This window comes from Lepisosteus platostomus, chromosome 17 (genome assembly GCF_059453375.1).
Source record: "Lepisosteus platostomus isolate fLepPlt1 chromosome 17, fLepPlt1.hap1, whole genome shotgun sequence".
NCBI lineage: Eukaryota > Metazoa > Chordata > Actinopteri > Semionotiformes > Lepisosteidae > Lepisosteus > Lepisosteus platostomus.
The window spans coordinates 24636344-24658572 of NC_142627.1; the positions used below are offsets into that span (position 1 = coordinate 24636344).

Consider the following 22229-nt stretch of genomic DNA (forward strand, 5'->3'; position numbering starts at 1 on the left):
TTCATTTCCCCCTTGTTTCAATTTGCCTTATCTGTTTATGTTTCACAAAATCACACACAGCTGATTTTGAAGATGTACAGGGGTTTCAGTTTTTTCAATGCCTTTGAGTACTTTGAATACCAGTTCCCTTCTGTTCCTTTCTGCTCAAGACATAAATGATTTAGCTCTTTTAGCCTGTCATGCAGGACATTTCCCCAAAGCCCAGTAAAAAGATCTGCATGAATATCAACGCCTTCGTAGTTTTGTAGGTAGTGTCTAAAAGCTCAACGTCTCCCAAATATAATTATAATTTATATTTTTGGTATCTGCACTCTTCTACATTAAATACCATCTGCCAGGTGTTTTCCCTATCTAAACCATTGCAAATTTCCTTTTGCAATTTTTACAATGTTGGCTAATTCTCCTATTTTGGTAACATTTGCAAATTCCACCAGTTTACTAATTATATCAGAATCTAGGGCACTGGTATAAATTAGGAAGAGCAGCAGCTCTAACATGTAGCCTTGTGATGCTCCACGAATGACATCATTCCAATTGGAACATTCACCCCTTGCCTGTACCCTCTCTGTCCTGTCTATTAACCCATTGTCAGTCCAAACACAAGCATTACCTTGAATACCTAACATGCTTAAATGCTATTTAAGAATAAATCTATTAGAATTCATTTTTTAAAAGCTTTCTGAAAGTCATATACTTTGATATCATATCATTTATTCTGTGTCTATTACTGAAGTTTCTTTTTCAAAGAACAATCTTATCAAGTTAAAAACTTGTCTTTGCCAGGTCCATTTTGATATAATAATTAACATTTTGTCTGCTTATATTATTGTGTAAAGAGTGATTCTTTTGAAAAAGGTGTAGGAAGGGTAAACCTCTTCAAGCATGACAGAAAAACTGAGGTGTAGTGTTGGATTCTACAGATGGGCTTTCTTACAGATAGTTTCTCCATCATCTTTCCAGCTCATTAGTGGTACAGGGTGCTTATACAGTCCTGTTGTTTAACACTAATTTACCACAGTAAGAAATGTTTATGTGAAAGCATTAGATTGATAGGCTTTCAATATCCAGAAAGGATGGTCTTGTCAATGTTAAATGGGGCTTTTCTGCAAGAGGTATTAGTATGAAGTAAGACTAACAAGTTCTTGTTTTTTAAAGGGTGTGGCAATACATCACATTCTCTCCATTTAGGCAGTGTACAACAAAAGAAATACATTTTATTTTTTGCATATCCTATGCCAATTTGGACAGGATTCAGGGGTTTGTATGTTCATGTTGCTTAGTTTCTTATGATTTGTTGCAACTGACTACCAAGTAATCGAAGTACCATCTTCCTTTATGAACAAATAAATCAGTGGGTCATGTAAAAAAGCAATAATATGAATAAATCATATTACACAAAGGGTGTTAAGTTATTTAACAGTTTCTAAAAACCTTTTCAAAGTAAATACCACAGACTTATGGAGACTGAATGTATTTATTGTATTAGAATTGAAGTATTAATCATGCACTTCAAAAGTATAATATAATAAGAAAGCTAATAAGTGTAGACCGTTTTAATTATGTTTCCCCATTCAATAATTTTCATGCAATAGACTAGGTTTTCAATATATATAAATTCTGCTGAGCTAAGGTAATTTTTTTTTTACCCAAATAATTTAGTGAATTAATTATTCTTAAACATGAACCGTGTGTCCCTATTTTTCAATAAACCTAAGACCTAAATTTAATCAAACCAGAAATAACATTATTTGGTTTTCACCCCTAGATTTACACCTGACCCTAACTTTAAACCAAAGCAACATCCGCATCCCAGGAAGTCTCCTCTGGGCCGTGACCACTAGGCCCGAGCAGGAGCCTTGTACTGTACCTTCATGCTGTGCTGACTTCACTGTGTGCTGAAGCTGTTCACTGTAAAACACAACCTGGAACTGTGAATGATGGGTTAACTCGTAATCAGAACTTCAGCCCTGCCTCTCAAACTGTCTCTAATTCCAGTTTAACTATGTTGCTGTCCTTAAGCAAAACAATTCTGTAGTGCAGTCATCGCACATATTAATCAAATGAGGCAGGTTGTTAGGTATGCTACCATTTTTTTAACGTTACTCATTTATCCGAATCCTTTATTCAAGGCTCCAGCTAAATAGACAGTAATTGAACCAGAACTGTTTTTTTCTGCATGTTAATGTGCAAATGAGGTGAAGGATTAAAATACAATACACCCAAATAGCAAGTACACTATAATTAACACAATTATGGGTATAATTATATATTGACTGCAGTTAATTAAGATACACAAAGAACTGTGGCTGACCCCAGATATGTTTCACAACACACATTATGAAATCCTGTTCAGCCTACCTTTAACAGACGACTGTATACTGTATGTCAACCTGTCATCCCTGGATATGACACCAAGATACAGTATCAGCTCTCTTTCTGAATGTTAAATCTGAACAATATTTTTTCAGTTTTCTGTGCTCCTTTGCTTGATTCGACTGTGATTTGTTACACTTTACTGATCTTTTACCACAGCCAGTCATTTTATTTGGTTGTGAAGCTGGATTTACTGTGGTAGCCCATCTGAACGCAAGTAAAATCTATGTTGAAATATACTCACAGCTGTAGTTTTGCGTATATTTAGTCCTCAAATTTCAAAATAAAAGAGCAAAACAAATGCTTACTGCCGAAACACAGTGCTGGAACACGTTCTTCGTTTCCTTCTCCCTCTGTTCTTTCTGGAAACATACTGCGTAGATTGGGGTGCTGCCTCTGGGGCTGATTGATCACTTTGCTCGTTGGCAGATCCTGTGGCGCTGGGGGAGGCAGCAGCGGAAGATGAAGCCGGTGGTAGTCGTTCACGGCGGGGCCTGGGCCATTCCTGACGCGATGTCAGGAGCGAGCGTGAGAGGGGTGAAGGCCGCAGCCTGGGGGGGCTTCTCCGTCCTGAAGCAGGGGGGAAGCTGCCTGGATGCAGTGGAACAGGCTGTGAGAGTCATGGAAGATGATCCAGTCTTTGATGCAGGTGGGTTTTCATGGCTATGTCGCTAGATCCAGTCTTCTTACAAGGTGAGCAACACAATTGGAATTCGGTCTGTATGGGCCCATAGGCCAGAGGGAAGATAAGCAGGAAGATAAGGAAGTAACGAGTTGGGGTACTCAGCCACCCCATTTCACCTTGCTCAGGGGATAAATGCGAGGGTACAATTTCAAAAACCCAGTAGGTCTCAGTCCTGGATCTGGTGTACCCACCTGTCTGCTGGGTTTTCTTCCAGATGGCCCTTAATCAATTAATTGGTGATAATTGGTGCCCGTAACTGAACTGGTTGCTCTTTAACACTTTTGTCATTCTTCATTTTAAAAATAATCTAGATTAAGAGCTTACAGTATGCATTGCATTATGCAGTCTCTCATCACCTTGCTATTTTAGAATTAACTCATTAAGAATAAACAGTTTTGTTTATGTTTTGGGAGTGATACTGCATAACGTCTGCAATGAGTCAGTGTTTTTTTCTTATTCTGCTTAAATCCATTTCAGCTCCAGCTACCTCACCTGAATGAGGGGAGTCCTGAAACTCACTAATTAGCACAGGGTTCATACCTATTGCGAATCTCATTCGCATTTAAAAAGAGATGAACAGAAATTTTAAAAAATGACTAAAATAGAAAATTGAAATAAATGAGCTTGTTATTAAGCCCCCCTTGGAGTAAAAGGTATTCCAGGACCAGGACTGAAAACCACTGTAATGGCCAATCAAAGATATCCTACAGAGGAAGGAAACTGGCCAGAACCCAGATAAGGCCAGGAAGAACATGCAAACACTGCACAGACTGGACCCTGCAGTTGTGTGGTAGCATTACTAGCCACTGAACCACAGTTCAGCCAGCGAATGTACAGTATAACACCATTCCATAAAATATTTTAACAGCAAATCAACAGAAAGAAACATACTCTGTTCTGAAAAGAAAATAACTATGAAAAATGTTAAAAATTAGCCCCACATTAAAATAAGTGGAAAGAATTTTCAATAACACATACAAATTCACTCACTGGCCTCGTCAAGCCATTAGAGGTATCATAAAATCTGTTTACTTCTCGTGTTGGTCACAATACCCCAGAAACTGTACCAGAAGTCGGGTACAAGGTGGGACCAACTTCCCTGGGTGGCATACCGGTGATCTAGAGAAACCAGTTAATCTAGCCAGCGTGTCTTTGGAATGCGGGAGGAAACTGGAATACGCAGATGAAACCCACATGAACAGAAGGAGAACACATGAACTCCACACAGAAGATGCTGCAGACATACTGTGACCAGACATGAAGAGCTGTGAGGCAGCAGTGCAGTCCTACTTAGCCCACCCCAACAGCAACTTGCAAATCAAACATCATGTGACGACAGCTCTAGAGCTGAAATGTAGTGTTTCTAATTTTTTTTATTTTTCAGCCTGTATTTAACCTTTACTTTTTCTTTTACAAATTGAATGCACAGCTCCTCACTCTCGTGTCTAACTTGAGTATTGTTTTTTAATGACAAGCTTCCTCCTCAGAAACATTATTTGCTTAAATAAAAGACCAGGAAGGAGTGTGGAAATAACAGCGTGACTTCTGAGACAGAGGTGTTGTCTGAACCCATGCGAGACTAAGTTTTATTTCACACTTCTCATGTGTTAGTTTAATGATTATTCTGAAAACGGTGAGACATTTCAGATAATGGTCAGATTACACCAGAAAACAACTCACTTCATTAACACACTAAGCTTGTCAGAAACTATCTCATTTGTGATGGCTAACTGCCACATTAGGTGAAATGCCAGATCCTTTCTAAAGCATAAAAGCGCAATCAGCACTTCATTGAGATAATTTTATACACTGTGTGAGCAGGAGCACAACTGATCAATACACGACTAATGCAGTCTTACATGGCGAGGGAGAGGCTACAGAAGCTTTGAATGACCTCAGTGCTCTGTTGGGGAAAATGTATATTTATGACTGTCCACATGTGCTGAAAAGAGATGTTGTTACAATACATCAAGGGCAAAAATAAATGAAAAAATGTCAGTTTAAGCACATCTATTGGACATTTACTGTCTAAACATGAAAATGCACTTTAGCCAAAATGAAAACTTGTTAAACTGCATTTTTAACAATGATGAAACGTGGGTAGCAAGCAAAATTCTCCCACATTGGATCAATGAATTAAAGCTGTTATGAATTTCATTGAAATACAAAGTGAATATTTTATTGATTGCTAATCATTCTTTAAATAACTAAAAAAGATTGTGACATTGTACAATGACACTAATGAAAACCACTTTCTTAACGGCTTCAATGTGAAACCTCTGAGCATTTATATTTTAGTCCATTTCTTTGTACTTTTTTCTAATAGTGAGTCACTTCACATGGATACAGCTTTTCCTTAGGAAATAGAATCCCACTAGTCCAGTGATTTGAATCAGAGATGTACTCCTGGAAATTGAAAGTTGACTTCTATTTTCATCACACGCAAAAACTAACAACATACACTGTACAGGGGGTTAAGCTCAATAACTCTATTTAAAAACTAGTTTATATTTCTGACAAATAATTCAATCCCTATTCAACTGCTTTCCCTACTTGTCACTGTGATAAATAACAGCTAGAAAGACATGCTCAGTATTTTAAACTTGCAATTTCAAAGACGAATATGACTTTTCTCCAGTATTTGGTATGATCCCAGTGGTGATCCTGACAGTACTGCACAGTAAACTCAACCCTAATTACTGCACACAGGCTTTGTTCACTACAGGGAAACACTATTTTCAGCTGATGTAATATTTGGCCCTGGCAGTGTTTAATGGGATTCTGCAGTGTATGGCTTAGCTGACAAATCTTGCAAAAACTCTTGTGAAAAACAGGCGGAGATAATGACTTAATTTCACTTTGGCAAGGTACTGTATAAGTACTCACTTATTTTAAAGAGAAAAACAAAATAATGTTTAGCAGGTTTTACGAATGAATGCTCACTGCAGTCATTCTGGCATCTCCCATAGCTTATTTTTTGATGAACGTCTGTCTCACAAAATGCTACTCTAGGTTTAACCTAGTTCATCTTATAAAACTAAGCCAAGGTAAATGCGAATAACAGTGTCAGTGGAATCACATTTATGGCACAGTGTGACCTATAATATGTTAAAGAACTATATCAGAAAAGGGAAGCTATGGCAAACATTATGCGATTATCATGATAACAGAGTGGAAAACTGTGGAAATGCAGTTTAAATCTACTCCTGTGGATTTATACATAAAGGAGCATCCTCCATTAATTGCAATCAGCCTATTACGAAGCCCTTCTGATAATCACAGGGTGCGGACAGCTAATAGAGCAGTGTCCAGTGTGAGCAGCAGTGAAAAGAGATAAGAGACAGTGCCATGTAGGACCGCACTGTTGATGCTGAGGTAGCACACAAAACAGACCACTGATCCCTGCATCACCTGATCTGGGTTGATTGTGTTTTGCTAGTGGCTTTAAAAATTAATCTCGGATTAAAGGCTTTTTGATAGAGAAACAGTACTGCTGTTTACCACAAGAAAAAAAAACAAGCTTGTCCTTCAAATTACAAGGTGTTTCTGTGGTTTTCCAGGATGTTACAGGGCTTAACTACACCTTTGCCTCCCACAGAAAACTTTCTGGAAGAAGGCAAAAGAACTTTACTGCGTAGAAAAAAAAAGAATGTGTTACTTAGTCCATTTATAAGCTTATCTGAAACATCTCTGGGAAAGGAAATGGAGTCAGGTATCCAAGGTACTTTATTTAGTACAATATCCCATTGAATGGCTTTAAAATAGTGTTAATGAAAGAAATGGTCATACGTAATATGAAGCCTAAAAAACGGGGAGAAACCTTCAGATGTAGTGCAGATATATCAGGATGTAACTCTTTGATTTCCCTTGAGTTAACGGAATCCACTAATCCTGCTATAAAGCAGTGATAATGCCTTTCAGGAGTGACTTAATAGAAATAGAGCTGAAGGATAATGTGCTTGAGTCTGGTTTCTTTTTCTCTCATAAATGTAGTCAGAAAATCTTTACTCTGAAAAGTATCGCACATACATAATTACTTCTAATTTTTATTTGGAATGAATAATGCAAACTGGTTAATTTCTTGTGTGCTTAAATTACTTTAAAAAGTAATTATTCAGGAAAGTATTACTTTTTCATGGGTAACTATCTGCAAAACTAATAAATGAGAAGAATATTTAAGATTTTTCTGTTTTTTCTTCCTCATCTGTTAGCCTCTGGACATTTGTCCACTTAAATAACACTGTGGAAAAAAAGTGGAAAAATCAGTTTTCCTTTAAGAGGATTGGCCATCAGCTGTCAAAACAGGGTTGTAAATAGCTCTGCAATAGTTTTCTCTGCTTTGCTTCAAAAGCGCAAGGCTAAGAGGGTCTGACCTTTTACAAATGGAATGGCTTCTTGCAGGACATGGAGCGGTGCTGAATGCTGATTGTGAAGTGGAGCTGGATGCCATCATCATGGATGGAGAGACTCTGGCTGCTGGAGCAGTCTCCTCCATCAGGAACATTTCCAATCCAGTGACATTTGCTCGCTCAGTCATGGAAAAGGTGCTGCTGCTCTTTTTTTTTACATTCTAAACAAAATCAAAGCTTAAAACAGAAAAAAATGAAAGAGATGGGTCTGGGTCAGAGTAAATCAGCTTGGTCCAGAGTTACTGCATCTGTTTAATTCCTTTCTGATGTCAACAATGAGCCAGCAGCAACTTGCTTTGTCACAAGGTTAAGCCATTTTCTCTTTTGCAAGGTAATGTGTTTCAGCCATTACTCATCTACTGTATAGCTAAAAAGGTTGTTAGTACTGAAAGTTCAGAACTGCACATTTTCACTAATTCAATACATGCACTCAATCCATAAAACCAAGTAGGCTTTTACTGTATCTAAGGAGAAAGGTTAGTTTAACTAAGAAGAGGTTCCTCCAGACCAGATTTTTGCTGCTTGGTCAGTTCTTCAGTTTTCAGACATGATTAAATTCCAAATATAAATGGAATGTATATTCTGTTTTGTGTGTGCATGGTTTTATTTTTGTGCTAATTAAAATTTTTAATTAGCACAAAAATAAAGCCATACACACAAAATTGAGCCAGACATGGGGATTTGCACACAAAAAATGTCATTAACAGCTTGCTGTGCAGTTTTGTTGGCAACCCAACGCTAATAGTTTCTCCCAGTAAGTCTCAGGGCTCAAACGAATTCTGTGAGTGGTTGAGCTGCAGGGTGGCTGTGCAGAAGCTCTTATCTTCATGGGGCTCATTCTCCCAGCCCAGCCACGGCCACGTGTGCGATTCCAGCCCGGTGGAGGCATGACTGACGAATGTCGGTCTCCTCATCACAGGTTGGGTCTGAGCCAGTGCTGTGGCTCTTTCCCCCTTTTCTGCACACCCCCAGAGTAATCTCCGCAGCTGTCTGTCCGTCAATAAACCACTTGCTCAGTTCTCTTTGTGCAGCATTCATGCACTGTAAAAAATAATTTGTGACCTATGGGTGATTACTTTATATTCACCTTGTATGGATTTCAAATCACTTTTTTGGCATAAGGTTAAAGCTGTACTGTGTTAGTATTATATTCATTTTAGGCTCCTTTGATATTTTGTTATTATACGGTCTACTCAGGGATCACAAGTTGTGTGCATCACTGTGTCCTGGCTCTCAGCGACAGCCCGCGTACCACATGGGGAGGAAGAGGAAGTGCATACAGGCTCACTCATCAAGCCATTCGTCTTGTGAGCTAATTATGTGCCCATGCTGGGGCAATCCCAGCCACAGGCAGCAAGTGACAAGACCCAGGCTGGGAACTTGAGAACCGCGCGTGCAGACCCGACCTGTGAGCACTTGCACGGCTTGAACCACTCTGAAGCGCTCTATCACTGTGTTGGCCTGATAAGAGCATTACTTCATTCACAGGGAAAAAATGTCTGCCCCCTGTTTTGGCTTTTTGATTTAAAAGAAAATGTTGGGAAAGAGCTTTAAAGGGTAGTATTCACTTTTGATGTGGGAAAAAATGTAGCGCTGATAAACACATTTTAAAATTGAGTCTATGTAATTGACCAGAATATCAGAGAAAGTGTAATTTAAACATACTAAAACCCACAACAGCTAAATGACAGTTTTTTTTCTTTATAAGGTTTGTATGAGACAGTTTGGTAAAAATTATTTTACTGACACAACAAATATGGTTCCCCCAGTACTAGAATTGAATAACTAACTGTTATTTTAGATTTGATTTAAAAAAAAACGGGAATTGAGGCAAAATCTATAGCACTGTAACCGATTTTAGCACTGAAACATTGAAAATGGAAGCTTTTCATAAACACTTTTCTCCCTCAGGCATGAGGAGAAATGTTGAGGTCTTGGAGTTAATAGCAGTGATATCACTATCTACAGTACCTAAAAACAGAGTAACTGTTAAGAGAAGTGAAGAAAATAAGACATTTATTACACTGATAATATATAAACTGTGGCAAGTGTAAGACATGCCTTAAAGACCAGGCATCCTTAGAGGAACACTGCCTTGCAGTGCTTTAAGATTAACTAGGAAAAATCTGAAAATAGTTATAATGTCGATCACTCCTGGTCTTCAAGGACTTCTGTCCCAATGACAATTTAGGTAATTTTTAGGTCATATAACATGCTTAAAATATGTGAAGAACGGTAAACCCTAAACCAAACCATATTTAAGTGACTGATGATTTAAAGAGACATCAACAGCTTTGAGGGTTGGTTACACGTGATTTAGATCAATTAAGACCACAACTTGCTCAATTAAATCATTAAGAACTAAGCTGGGATAAAAACAAAGGAGCCTGCATTTCTCCAGAACCAGCTGTGAGTATTTGTATACTCAGTTAGACTGTCTTGTTCTCTTGCTACTTAATACCTTGTTGAAGATGTTATCTGTGATGAGTTTGGAAACATTTCTGAATTGAAGACATACTATACGGGATAACAAAGACAAGCTCTGAAAGTCAGGCATACTAATCACAGTTCAAAATATATGGATGAATATATTTTATAAATATATATATATATATTAGATATAGCAGATCTAATACCCAGGGCCTTTACCTTAAATAAAATATCGATTATTCATGTGCGCATGTGCACATAATCATTTTAAAGTTGTTTCATGTATGTGGTCTTACACAATTATTAAATTCTAATTTGTTTTGACAATAGTTCTCAAAGATAAAAGAGTGGGAATGAGCACAGGAAATTATTTAAGTGTAGTCTAAATACTATGCAAGCTTTCTATTTCACTGGTTCACCAAGGGGCTTCAAAGCCGTGAAGTTTATACTGGAATGGTTTTATGTAAAGCTAACATACTCTTGAAATAAAGAAACCTACTTCTAGTCACACAGAAAAAGACAACAATAGATGAATATTTATGTAAAATTAAGAGATGATTCCACAAGAGAATGCTGATTATATATAGATCAATGTTTTAATTAACTTGTTATTGTGATAATATCATAAAACTAAATTTAAATTGAACTATACGAAATCCCTCCTTGTTCCAGGTGGCCATGGGTTATGGGTGGATGAACCAAACTCAGGATTTATACTTCGATAAATTTGAGAAAATGCAGAATGAACAGAGCTGAACCACAGGAACTGATGATTCAAGGAATCTGCCAAAACTGCCCTGAAAGACCTTGGTCCAACTTTGGACTGGCAGATTCGTTTATCAGCCTTATATTAAAAATTCATCAGTCCTTGATCAATGCAGCTATCAGACTTCACTGACCCCTTGTTCTTTCCTGTGATCTACAGAGTTTAGTCTGACAAAGAAAAATTACATTAATAAGCTTTTTAATATTTAAAAATTTAAAAGCCGAGTAATATGTTAATGCTGAACAAGATTTTGCGCAAAGAACCGTGTTAAAGCCATTACTTTCGATAGCACAATGGACAGATCCTGTTGTGTGGGCTACATGATAGGCAGGAAAATGTGTAATTGTCTGGAAGTTCATTTCCTTATCGTGTTGTGCATATCCCACAGTTGTGAGAAGATGTGTGTGCATCAATGAGTTCTGCACATCTCACTCCAGACATTCAGCATTAAATATTTTGTCTATTTAATTTTTTGACAGACTCAGGATGAGTTTAATAATACACTTTAGCATTACTAATCAAATTAAAACAAGCTGTTCTATTTCAGTGAAATTTGAACAATATCACCCATTAAGTTCGACTTAATGAAACGCATCCAAAAAACCTGAATTTACTACAGGAGTCCAGAAAAACATAAAATAAAGAAAATAAAAGGGTACTTTCTTAAGTGGTTCCTAAATAAATACATCTCTGGAATAACAGAGCAGCTGCTATGTTATAAAGTGATATAATACTGTTTTAAAAACAAGTCAGTTATATTCTTCCGAATCTTAGCAGAAAAGACAATGTAAGACAAACACAGTTTATATTATTTTAGATGTTTTTTTTCTGTTTATATAGTTCCAAATAGAATTAACTTGTTAATGAGCTGTAAACTGGTATTAAAAAACATTGAGTAGAAACTCACAAGAGTAAAAAATACATGAATATGAATTAACCTATAATGAGGTTGTAAAAGATGCAAGGAACTATGTTTGCACTTTGTCTTTTTTTAATTATAAAGATGTCAAAAAATGTGAAGATTTTGACCCCTGCTTCTACAGTGTTTCACACAAAGACACATTTCTCTGTCAGGCTGTTTTATACAGAACACAATTTAGTCATGTAAATCCTTTCTCTCATTGAATAGCAGCAGGTATTCTGTTAGCCTGAAATGACAGATTAGTGCTTGTCAGCTAGGCTGATAGATCCGTTAAAACCAGGATGGAATGAACTTGGCTGTGAATATGCATTTCCTAATGCACATTTGACTGATGATGGAGGTATTTTTCAGCTTAGTAAATTAAACTTATTAAAAGTTTTGTTGTCCATAGAATTCCATTTCAGTTTGCACACCTACGCAAATATTTCCAATATCTTGTGGTTGATTCTTTATAAATATGAAACAGCTATGTGATCCTAGATCATGTAAATATTTTATTTTCACTAAAACCACATTGATAGAAATTTCCTGATGGCGAGTCAGATTTATTACCAAAATGACAGAAAAGGAGACTAAAATATACTCTGCAATTCTAGGGCTCCTATTCCCATCTCCTGTGGCAAAATCTCATTTGGAAAAGTGATCCTTAATCTTCAATTACAGTTCCATCAGCTTCTGAACAGTAAACACGTCTGTGTGGCTGAGAGGAGACAGGCAGAAAACAGACTGGATCGCAGAGAGAAAACCTGACTTTAATAACACGGCCTTCCCAAGCTGGAAGCTGTAGGCTGAGTTACAAAAAAAAGTGAATTTCCCTGAATACTTCTATGGCGACACTCAAAGACATAAAGGTGATACATTTCTTTGAAAATGTACCTGCAATCATGCACTTAAGCCATGGGACTTATTAAGGATAAAAAGGCTCACATGGTCAAATTAGGTTATTTTTTCCTATTTTCATGTAGCAATAACCTATCGCCGGTGACAACAGACTCATGATACAGGAGTAAATGTATAAAGTTTCTTCCCACACTAGAATTTAGAAAGTTCCGGGGGCTTCTGATAGAAGTCTGCAGGTATGGAAAAGTACGGAGGCAATTTTCTTTCTTTGTCATTTTGTTCAGCACTGATTGGTTAAACCAAAACCAAAGTTTGTACCTCTAAAAATTACCAAAAAAAATTATTCCCTACAGTCCCAAATGACCAAATCCCACATTTAAAATCTTAAGAACATTACATAGTAGTTGAAACTTATCAGACAGTCTTATGGAGAGTGGTATTTAAGATAACTAACTCTTCTTTGGAACTATAATGATTAATCATCCTCTGATGATTTATGAAGTAAATAAAATTATATGTCATTGTTCATTTTATTTTCTGCATACATAGAAATTGCTCATAGGAGAAAGTAAATACCATGTGTTTTTCCAGTATGTGAGAATGTGTGGGTGTGTTTGGGAGGGAAAAGAGTGATACTCTATTTCTAGATTTCTTTCAGATGCAGAAAATTCAAATGATACTGTACTGTATGTCTTGGTCATAAAAAATAAAATGTGCTTGAGCTGTTCACATACAGTACACATCCTTTCTGCTCTCTTTTTGCCATTGCATCAGTCTTTGAAAATTGAAATCGTAAACTTAAGTGTCTGTGATTACTGACAGTTCTGTCCTACAGTTTATTTTATATGGTGCAGTGAACTTCATACTCTATGTCACTTTGTGCTTTTGGCTTTAATTTTTTGCCCTTAAAATGATGGAGTGCACAAAGGTAATGTCCCACCCATACCATACATAGTCCGAGTGTGGTTCCTGAGCAGAAGAAATCCTCATGGTGGCAAGAAAGGAGAGGAGGGTTGATAAATATTATGTTGAAAAACCTGGTGGGGAATTGCACTTTGGTAAATTGAAGACCTCTCTTTTTATTAGTTCTGCTGTGATCTATCTGGGGAAGGTGTCTGAGTGAGGAAATTCACACTGCAGTTATAGATTTAACCACAGATGTGACTCAGAGGTTATGGATTGTGTTACCATACATAATAAGCAGGTTGAGGTGATCTGTCACTCCTGTGCGAGGCTCATTGGTTAGCTTAAAGGAGCCTTGATACTACATATCAAAGACCTAATCCCTCTGTTTTAAGAATGACATTCAAAGCACTTAGCATAATGGATGTTAGCACGCCTTTATTAGAGGTTTCTGAAGCCTTCCTTTTGCATAAGCATTTACTGAAATCCCTGTACATCACAGAATTGGAACAGAGAAAAAAACAGAGGCCCTCCTACAACTCAGCTCCTGCTCACTCTAAACTCTCATCATTCTGTTCACCCTTTTAGTACCATGCAATGCTTCTTTAAGAAAGGTTTTAATGTATATTCATTGAAATTAAAAGATTTCCTATACTGACAATGACAGGTATGTAAAATTTAATGTCTGACATTAAAAGAGTCAGACATTGTAAAACAAATCAGACTCCATTTGCTTCAGTTGAAATAAGATCAAATACAGAGATTGCATATTATTTACTTTTACTCTGCATGTTACTGAAAGGCTGTTCATAAGAGGATTCAGCAGCAATATAATTCCATATAATGTTCATCTCTTGATTAAGCTATTTGACACTCCATTATGTTCATGCAAATTGCTAATGCAGTGATTCACAGTCATTTTTACTGATGTTCTATGTGCACTGTTACTTGCCTTAACCATGGCTATAACTCTAATGTGTGCAGACAGACCACGTGATGCTGACAGACAGAGGGGCGGACAGGTTTGCCAACAGCCTCGGCATGCCCAGAGTGAGCACAGAAGCATTAGTAACCGAAGATGAGAGGAGGAAGTGGGAACACTACCAGAAGTATGCAAAAGGAGTGAAAGATCTGTTCAATTCACAATGGTAAGCCCTGCATATGGCCCCTCACGAGTGCCTTCTCGATGGTTTGTACAAGTTCTCCATTCTGATTCTTCTGCTTTAGAACAAGCTGGCAAAAATTGTGCACTGACTACAAATTGTGCATACCTAAACAACAGAGAAGACTTCCTTCATCTTGCTGTTCGAGAAAGTAAACATTCAACCTATTTTGAGGAAAAGGTTGTAAAAGGTTTCTTTTTGTTAAGTAAAAAACTAATTCTAGTCATTAGGTGACCTCCTGGACATTCCAAGAAATATGATGAGCTTATTCTATAGGTAAAGCATATGAATAAAGTGTACCCATCAATTGGATTGATACATTTCAAAATCCTCACGCAATCAATAATATAGTGATGTCATTATTGTAACCTAAATATTTATTATTACTTGATACTGTGTATAATGATGATGATTATATTTATTCTATTGCAAGAGCTGGATATGTTGCATAAAACTGCAAACGCTGACATTGTTAATCAGTGTAGCCTATTTGTAGCTACATAGAAGAGTGAAAAAAAATACCCCACAAATTCACTGTTTCTGAAGTGTTCTAGTTGATTTCTAGTTTTAGAACACTGCTGTCATAGAGAGCACATGAAAGAAATCCCTCAAGAAAGGTCATCAGACTGAGCCAAGCTTAAAAGGCAAAAAAAAATGCAAAAGTGTTTGTCTTATGCATTTGATATACTGTGAATATTATACCATGAAGAAAAGGCAGGAGGGAAAAGGGTATATGTTTTATCATATACTCCTGTATTTTAACAGTTTTACTTCTGGCAAGAAGTCCCAGTGGAGATACTGCAAGGTAAAATAGGGCCTCAAAGTGGCTTAACAAACACATAAAGTACAGTCCAGTTAGTGCATGATGCAGAATTCAGAATGTTCATAAATTTGACATAGTAGTTAGGCTGTCTTTACTGGTTCATTTGGAAATATCCTGAAGAGTCATTAACCATGCTGTAATTAAAAGGTCTTTATGATGTGTCACAGAGAGAAACTGGATCATTAAGCTAGTTGAACTGAAATGAAAGCCCTAGGCAACACAATATCACTGGACATTCTGTGCAACAGTAAAAAGACAAATTCTGAACAAGTGTCTCTGAATAAGTCTATTGGCTTATTCTACATTCCTCAACTCACACTAGGGTTTATACCAAGATTTATATTTCCACCCGCTCTACCAAAGAATACACATTCTTTTAAATCATATGAATAAATTCATTAATTAGGTCAAGTAGGGAGCTGCGTTAGCATGCGTAGGCTGCAAAGGAACAAGTGAAGGTTTATTCCTGCTGAAAAGAGAAGAAAGGAAACACAACGTTTCGGCTATGACGCCCGAAGAAGCTCCACAGCTGAAACGTTGTGTTTCCTTTCTTCTCTTTTCAGCAGGGATAAACCTTCACTTGTTAATTAATTAGGGCTACATTACGTGTTTGAGTTGCCTTGATTCACAAAGCCTGTGATGCCACAAATTAATTAGCTAATTTTTATAAGTAAATTATGAAAAGAAAAAAAAAACCTTTGTTGGATGGATTAATTACATTTATATAGATTTGTACGTTGAAATACACAGAAAGCTGCATTTTTGCAAGTTTCACAAAAATGACCTTCTGGAGCATTTAAATATTTATGAGATTTATCATTTGTTTTGTCCACGTCAAATACCCCTAAAACACCATTATACTGTACCATTAAAATGGTCCAGAACAAAACCAGTGTGGAAGAAAAAAAAAGAAAGAAAATATACTCTGCAAAACAGGGGCAAGGTCATTGTTCATTCAAAGATTGCAACATGTCTGCTTCACAGAAATGGAGCGAGTGAGCAGGGGGGTAATTTGATCATAGGTGAATATCAAATATCCAATAAGGAAATGTTAATAAAGCAATGCTTAAGGGAGAAAATTCAAGGTTATAGTTATAGAAGTTAAACTGTGAACTGGTTAATTATGTGCTTGCTGAAAAATGCTATAAGCCCCTTTTTATCGAAGAACTACTATGCCTCAGACTGAAGCATATTTAAGATCTGAATTCTATTATGTACTTCTCCTATTGCATGTCCTTTGCAAGTAAATATAAGAATCGCTGCAGATTAAAAACAAAGTCATTTTGGTTTCAATGGAAATTATTAAAAATAATTTAGTGGGGGGATGTCTTGGGATGGAAATGTCTGGAAAGACTCCATGAGTGCAGAACATAGAAACATTTTCTGAGCTGACAGTAAAATATGTGAACTGGCAGCCTATGTTCTGATGACTCACAGATTCCTATCTAACGATGTAAATATACGTTTATGATATACAGTAGGAGTCCTTTCTCCCACATCCCTCTTCTATGTGTCTTTAGAAATGTTGTGGTGTTACTTCAGGTATAGATTGAAAATGAGGCTGTGAAGCAACTGCAAATATGCAAATATGAGATTAGAGTGCTTTATTCTTTAAGAATCCTCTAAATCTTTAAGATTAATGTTAAGGGACTTTTTTTCTGCCCTCAGAGGCAGACCCGGAGTATGTGGTCTTGTAATTACAGAATAATACGGAACTTGATGGATATCTGGAAAATATGTACAGCTGTTTTGCTTAAAATTTTAGCCTGAATATCTTTGCTTGAATCTCTATTTTGAACACTTATAGTTCACTTTCACTTTATAGAAACTATAAACTATATAGTTTGTTATACTTTAATTATAGGGAAAGTGCTTCAATCCAAAGCATACAATGTCTAACTAAATCAAAGTTTTGACTGTTTTGACAACAGGTTTACGGGGAAAATCAGTTCAATTTTAATATTATTACTAACCTTAGTGTAAGAAAAATACTACGTAGCAGAGCAATTTAAAACACTGTGGCATTCTAAGAATAATCGTTTACAAGACTCTTTGTGAAGGTGTTTTGAAAAGCAATAGCTATTCATAATTAAAGTAACGATTTTTTCGGGTGTCCTTTATCACTGCTCCACACTCTCCCTTATTTTGCAATACATGCATTCTGAGACTCTGACTCTTGCTGGAACTTGTGATCACCATGTGCAACCTCTCCAACCTCAAAAACCATCTTTCAAGTTCCACAGAGCTGAAAATCAGACTGCAGGGAAGATGCAGCAGAAACTCAAAGTGTTGATGAACTCCTGGTATCACTCCTTGCCAATTTTCACAGAAAGTGGAATCACTGTCTCCAGTGCAGTGTGCTAATGAACCTCCTGAAACACATATGTTGAGGTGCCCCCATCACTGTTTCAGGAAGCTCAGGGGAATCTTTTTCCAATAAATGGAAGTTCTTAACTGATGTTCGTGAGGGATAATGATAGACAAGCCAATCTCACACAGCTGTTTTAAATCACAATCATTTCTGACTTTCCTTATATCTACAGTATATCAATTCAATTCTAGCTTTGTCCCATTGAGCAGACTCCCAACATCATAACACAACGAGAGACATATTTTACCAACCAAGAAATCAGTGCGACATTGTTACAGTAAGATAAGGGAGAAGATCCGATACACTGTTTGAAAGAGCTTTTGCAGTGGGCCCGAAAGATTTCCTGTGTCTATTAGTGTCAGACCTGGGGACACAGAGGCCTCTCCCAGACAGAAGTGTGAACTTGCAGTGGAGGGGGTGAGACCCACAATCCAAAATATACTTTGCTTTCTTTGCCACCCTATATTTGTAGAGTATATTTAAGGTGATTTGATTTGGTCCAATTAATTTGCTACTTGCATAGACTCGTTTATCCAGCCCATTACAATCAATGGTAGTAATATTTCCAAAACAGTAAGTGAGACAGCATATTAAGACTTTTTTAATAAAAGACTTAAGAGTTAAGATGGTTCTATTTTATCTTGAAACAGCTTAATTCCCTTAGAAAAAAAGAGTTTTATATAAATGGTATTGCTGTATTTGTCCCAACTCAGGTTTTTCCTACGACCAGTCCCAGGTCTTGTAGTCATTGACACTTCTACAGTTTGACCATTAATTACAGTAGGTTGGAGGGGTGTGGCGTTTTTCCTAGAATCAATGACCAGTTCCTTTGTTTTTAAAACATTTGAATGCAAAGAGAACCATTTATTAAAGTCATTTAGAATGAGCCCTTGATGGTTTTCTGGGTCCCTATGTAAGCTGTCCAGGGCTGTGTCATCAGCACATTTAATGAGATGTCTATTTGTGTGTTTGCTTTTACAATCTTAAACATACAAAATGTACATTAAGGGGGACAAAACACAGCCCTGTGGTGATCCAGTGGAAATACAGTGACTGTCAGATAAGCTATTCCCTAATCTGAGCTGTTGAGTCCTATTTGTTAAAAATTAAAAAACAAACTGTTAAAAACATTTTTAAAAAGTTAAAGACTCTTGCCTCTTCTCACATTTTTTTTACATTCATCCTGCCTCTACCCATCTCCGCCTTTGTAGCAACTCCTGTCGTTGCAGGTTTGAGGCTCCTGGTCCTACGGCCAGGAGACTATATATTAACCAAGTGGGTTAAAAGCCAGAACTTATCATACTTAAATATTCAATAAACATTAACAAAACATCTGACTCTTGGATGCCATGAGATCTAAAAGGAGTTGTCCAGCCTAAGTAAGGGGGGTCTGCAGGAGAGTGGAAACAAAAACAAGAGGAAGAGCAGCCCTGGACTTTACCCACCCACAGGACATGGTAGAAACAAGTGAAAAACTCATCATCATCACAAGCAGCAGCAGCATCAACAGTAGCACTATTATATTAAGTTACCTTTAGATTTACAAAATAATGTTAGTAAACAATATGCTAATAACATTGTCCAATAGGATTTTTATATGAAATTATTTTATTCTATTTGATTTGATGAACTATCATGATTTTGATAATGTAGTAGTGGTCTGGCAACCACCTCAAATCTCAACAAAACTTGTGAGTTTAGGAGCAGTCTTTTATGATACAAACTGTGAAAATTGATAAAATGGTGCAATAAAGTGTGAGACATACTGGGCGTTTGAGAGATATGACTTGATTCAAGTGGTGTCAGTCTTTTGATAAATTGTCTGACAAAAATAGGACTTTGCCTAACATCTGAGGAAGGTGTTCAATAGTATTCCTGCTGAGTGACACGCATGACTAAGAGACTGCATCATGTCATGAAGTAGGAGCCAATGCATATTAACAATTGAAATTATCTCTGCAATTATCTCTACCTTTGAAATAATCTTGTCTTATTCACAATTCTGTTATGAGAGAACAAATAGATCAATATATTAGCCGATTCTTACCAAGCAGACTCATAAGGTCATTTGGCCTTGCTAAATACGCTCAGATGAGGACTAAGAGAACTGTATGTGCACTCATTCCTTTAAACAATTGAAGTAAAAAGAATCTATGCACTGGCTTCTTTCTTCAATTCATGGTTATGGCATTCAATAAACACCAAAGCTTTTACACTATTCCCAAAATTTAGATATCCTTCCACCTGCTGTCCAAAGAAAAGAAAAAAAGCTCAAAATTAAAATTTTAAAAATCTTTAATTAAAGCTTTTGAGAACTTTCTTGTGGAATTTCTTTACATTAATAGTATATATACATTTTTATTATGGTCTCGGGGGTTCACCATAGGACTACCGCGATATGGTTCTGTACAGACGGCCAGCATGTGCTGGGGCCTGGGATCTATTCCAGACCCGGGGTGCTGTCTGTGTGGAGTTTGTATGTTCTCCCCATGTTCACGTGGGTTTCCTCCCACAGTCCAAAGACACACTGGTAGGTTAACTGGCCCTGGTGTGAGTGCGTGTGTTTCTGTCTGCCCTGTTCACAGTGTATCCCATTTGAACCCACTGCTCGGGGTCTGGCTCTCCTGTGGCCCTGAAGGGGCTGAAATGGTTAATAAATGGATGGGAGGATTCTGTTCAGGGGGCGAGGACCCTGGTGCAATCTGAACACGTTTTATAGACAGTGGAATATAATCTGTCGCAAATCATCTCTACTAAATATTGTACCATGAGCCCAGTTTGTTATAAGCCTCATTGTAAAGCAGAATTCTGTAAAAGTAGGTATGTTTTATGCACATGTTTCTAAAGGATTTAAAACTACAGGATGCCCTCTTTTTCTTGGAACAAAAAATAATCTATTTGAAAATCATTTTTAGAAGTGATGAAATGTATTTGTCAGCTTCTTTACTATTTTTTCCTGTATTGTGCTGCACTTTCTTCAAGGCACCAAAAATAGAGATGCAAGTTAAATAAAAGAACTAGCTTCCCGCACACTGTGCTCCAGGTCTCCTTTGTAAGGATACTGATCCTTTGAAAAACTTCAATTCCACACTGTAGTTCTTGTATTGTTTTAGTAGCGGCGGCCAGCCTAGACGTCTTGAGAAAACATGGAGGAAGAGTATTAGGAAAGATTCCCCATGTGTGTTGTAGGACTTTATTTTAGCACACTTTTTTGGCTTTGGTAGGTGAAAGGTGCATTTTGCAAGAAAAAATCAGCTAGACAGCACAAAGATAATAAAGTTTAAAATGAATTGATTTTGTATTTTCTGTTGTCTTTCTTCAAGAAAAGTAAAGGTACAGCTTTACTTAAACAGGTCTGTGCAGTATGTCAGGCAGAAATGTGCGGCTGCCATTGCCTTGGTTGGCAATAAGCACTGAAAAGCCTTGGTTAAACAAATGAGAAACATGTGAGATACTCATCTCCTAAGCCTGTTGGGTGCTTCCATGATGTGATAGCCTACTCGCTGGAGGTACTTGGGACTCATTCACACCTCAGCATGGCTTACTGCCACTGCTGTGGGATATTGGTAAGGACTGAAGTCTCTGCTACAAAATATTTTAGTGCTGGGGGTCAACCTGACAAGACTTTTTTAAGACTTAGACATCTAGCATTGTTTGAACTGCATTCATTTTCATCTTCACTGGGAGTTGTGAAAAATAATTATTAATTTGAACAATAATCCTTGTTGGTGTGTCAGTGTCTGTCAGATGGCTACATTTCAGAGCTGGTCTGATCCCGAGCAGGAGTGTTTCTTCTTTTGTTATGTTCATCAATGAAATGTAATTAATTTTGTATAACCCTGGAGACAATCAAGGCTCTTTGTAAGAAGTGCATTATTGCAATTTCTGTTTGCAAGGAGTAAAATTATTCTATTATACCGTTGTCACCCTTACAAAAGGTTACTGTTGTATACCATCATGACAGCCCAGAAAAGTGAAGTGAAAGCAGAGCAAAATCTGTAGGAAACGCAGGCGTGAACATTCTTTAATCATAGGAAAATTGAAAACATATCTTGTGGTTTTGCTGTGGTAAAGTTTCATAAGGATTTAAACAATGGTTATGTTTCAACCCTATCTAACATGATTTCACCTGGATGTTACAAGGACTGACCATGCTGGTTAATTTAATTTCTTTAATTTAATATTGTATAATTAATATTATCTTACACTGTATTAAAGCAAACCAAGAAAGCAGATATTTGTGCAAATGCAAAATAATTTGTTACAGGTACATAATAAAGTAAAAACACCTGAAGAGTTCTGTTTTAGATTTTAAATCAGTTCATTTGTTCTATAACTTCAGCTTAGGTTTGTTCCCCTCCTGGTTTTACAACAAAGAATCTTTTAGTTTTAAATTGCACATGTTAGTGGGATGCATTGTGTTGAAACACTCTTCATTAGCTGCTAATGTTAGGCATTTCCCCAGCATGACTTTCTATTTAGTCTGTGAAAATAGGACACTAAACCTATCACTCCAGAAACATTTAGCATCGTAATGCTCTTGC

At 37.0% G+C, this 22229-nt stretch overlaps 1 protein-coding gene across 2 annotated transcripts in view; it reads left to right on the forward strand.

The window, feature by feature from the left end:
- LOC148646447 (isoaspartyl peptidase/L-asparaginase) overlaps nt 1–22229 on the forward strand; it is a 46466-nt gene that overhangs the window by 3142 nt on the left and 21095 nt on the right. For both annotated transcript variants that reach the window (XM_088610804.1, XM_088610805.1), the window contains exons 2-4: nt 2803–3022; nt 7460–7602; nt 14313–14476. In XM_088610804.1, the coding sequence (XP_088466930.1) occupies nt 2836–3022; nt 7460–7602; nt 14313–14476 (494 nt within the window). In that variant the 5' untranslated portion in view covers nt 2803–2835. The remainder of the gene's footprint in view (nt 1–2802; nt 3023–7459; nt 7603–14312; nt 14477–22229) is intronic.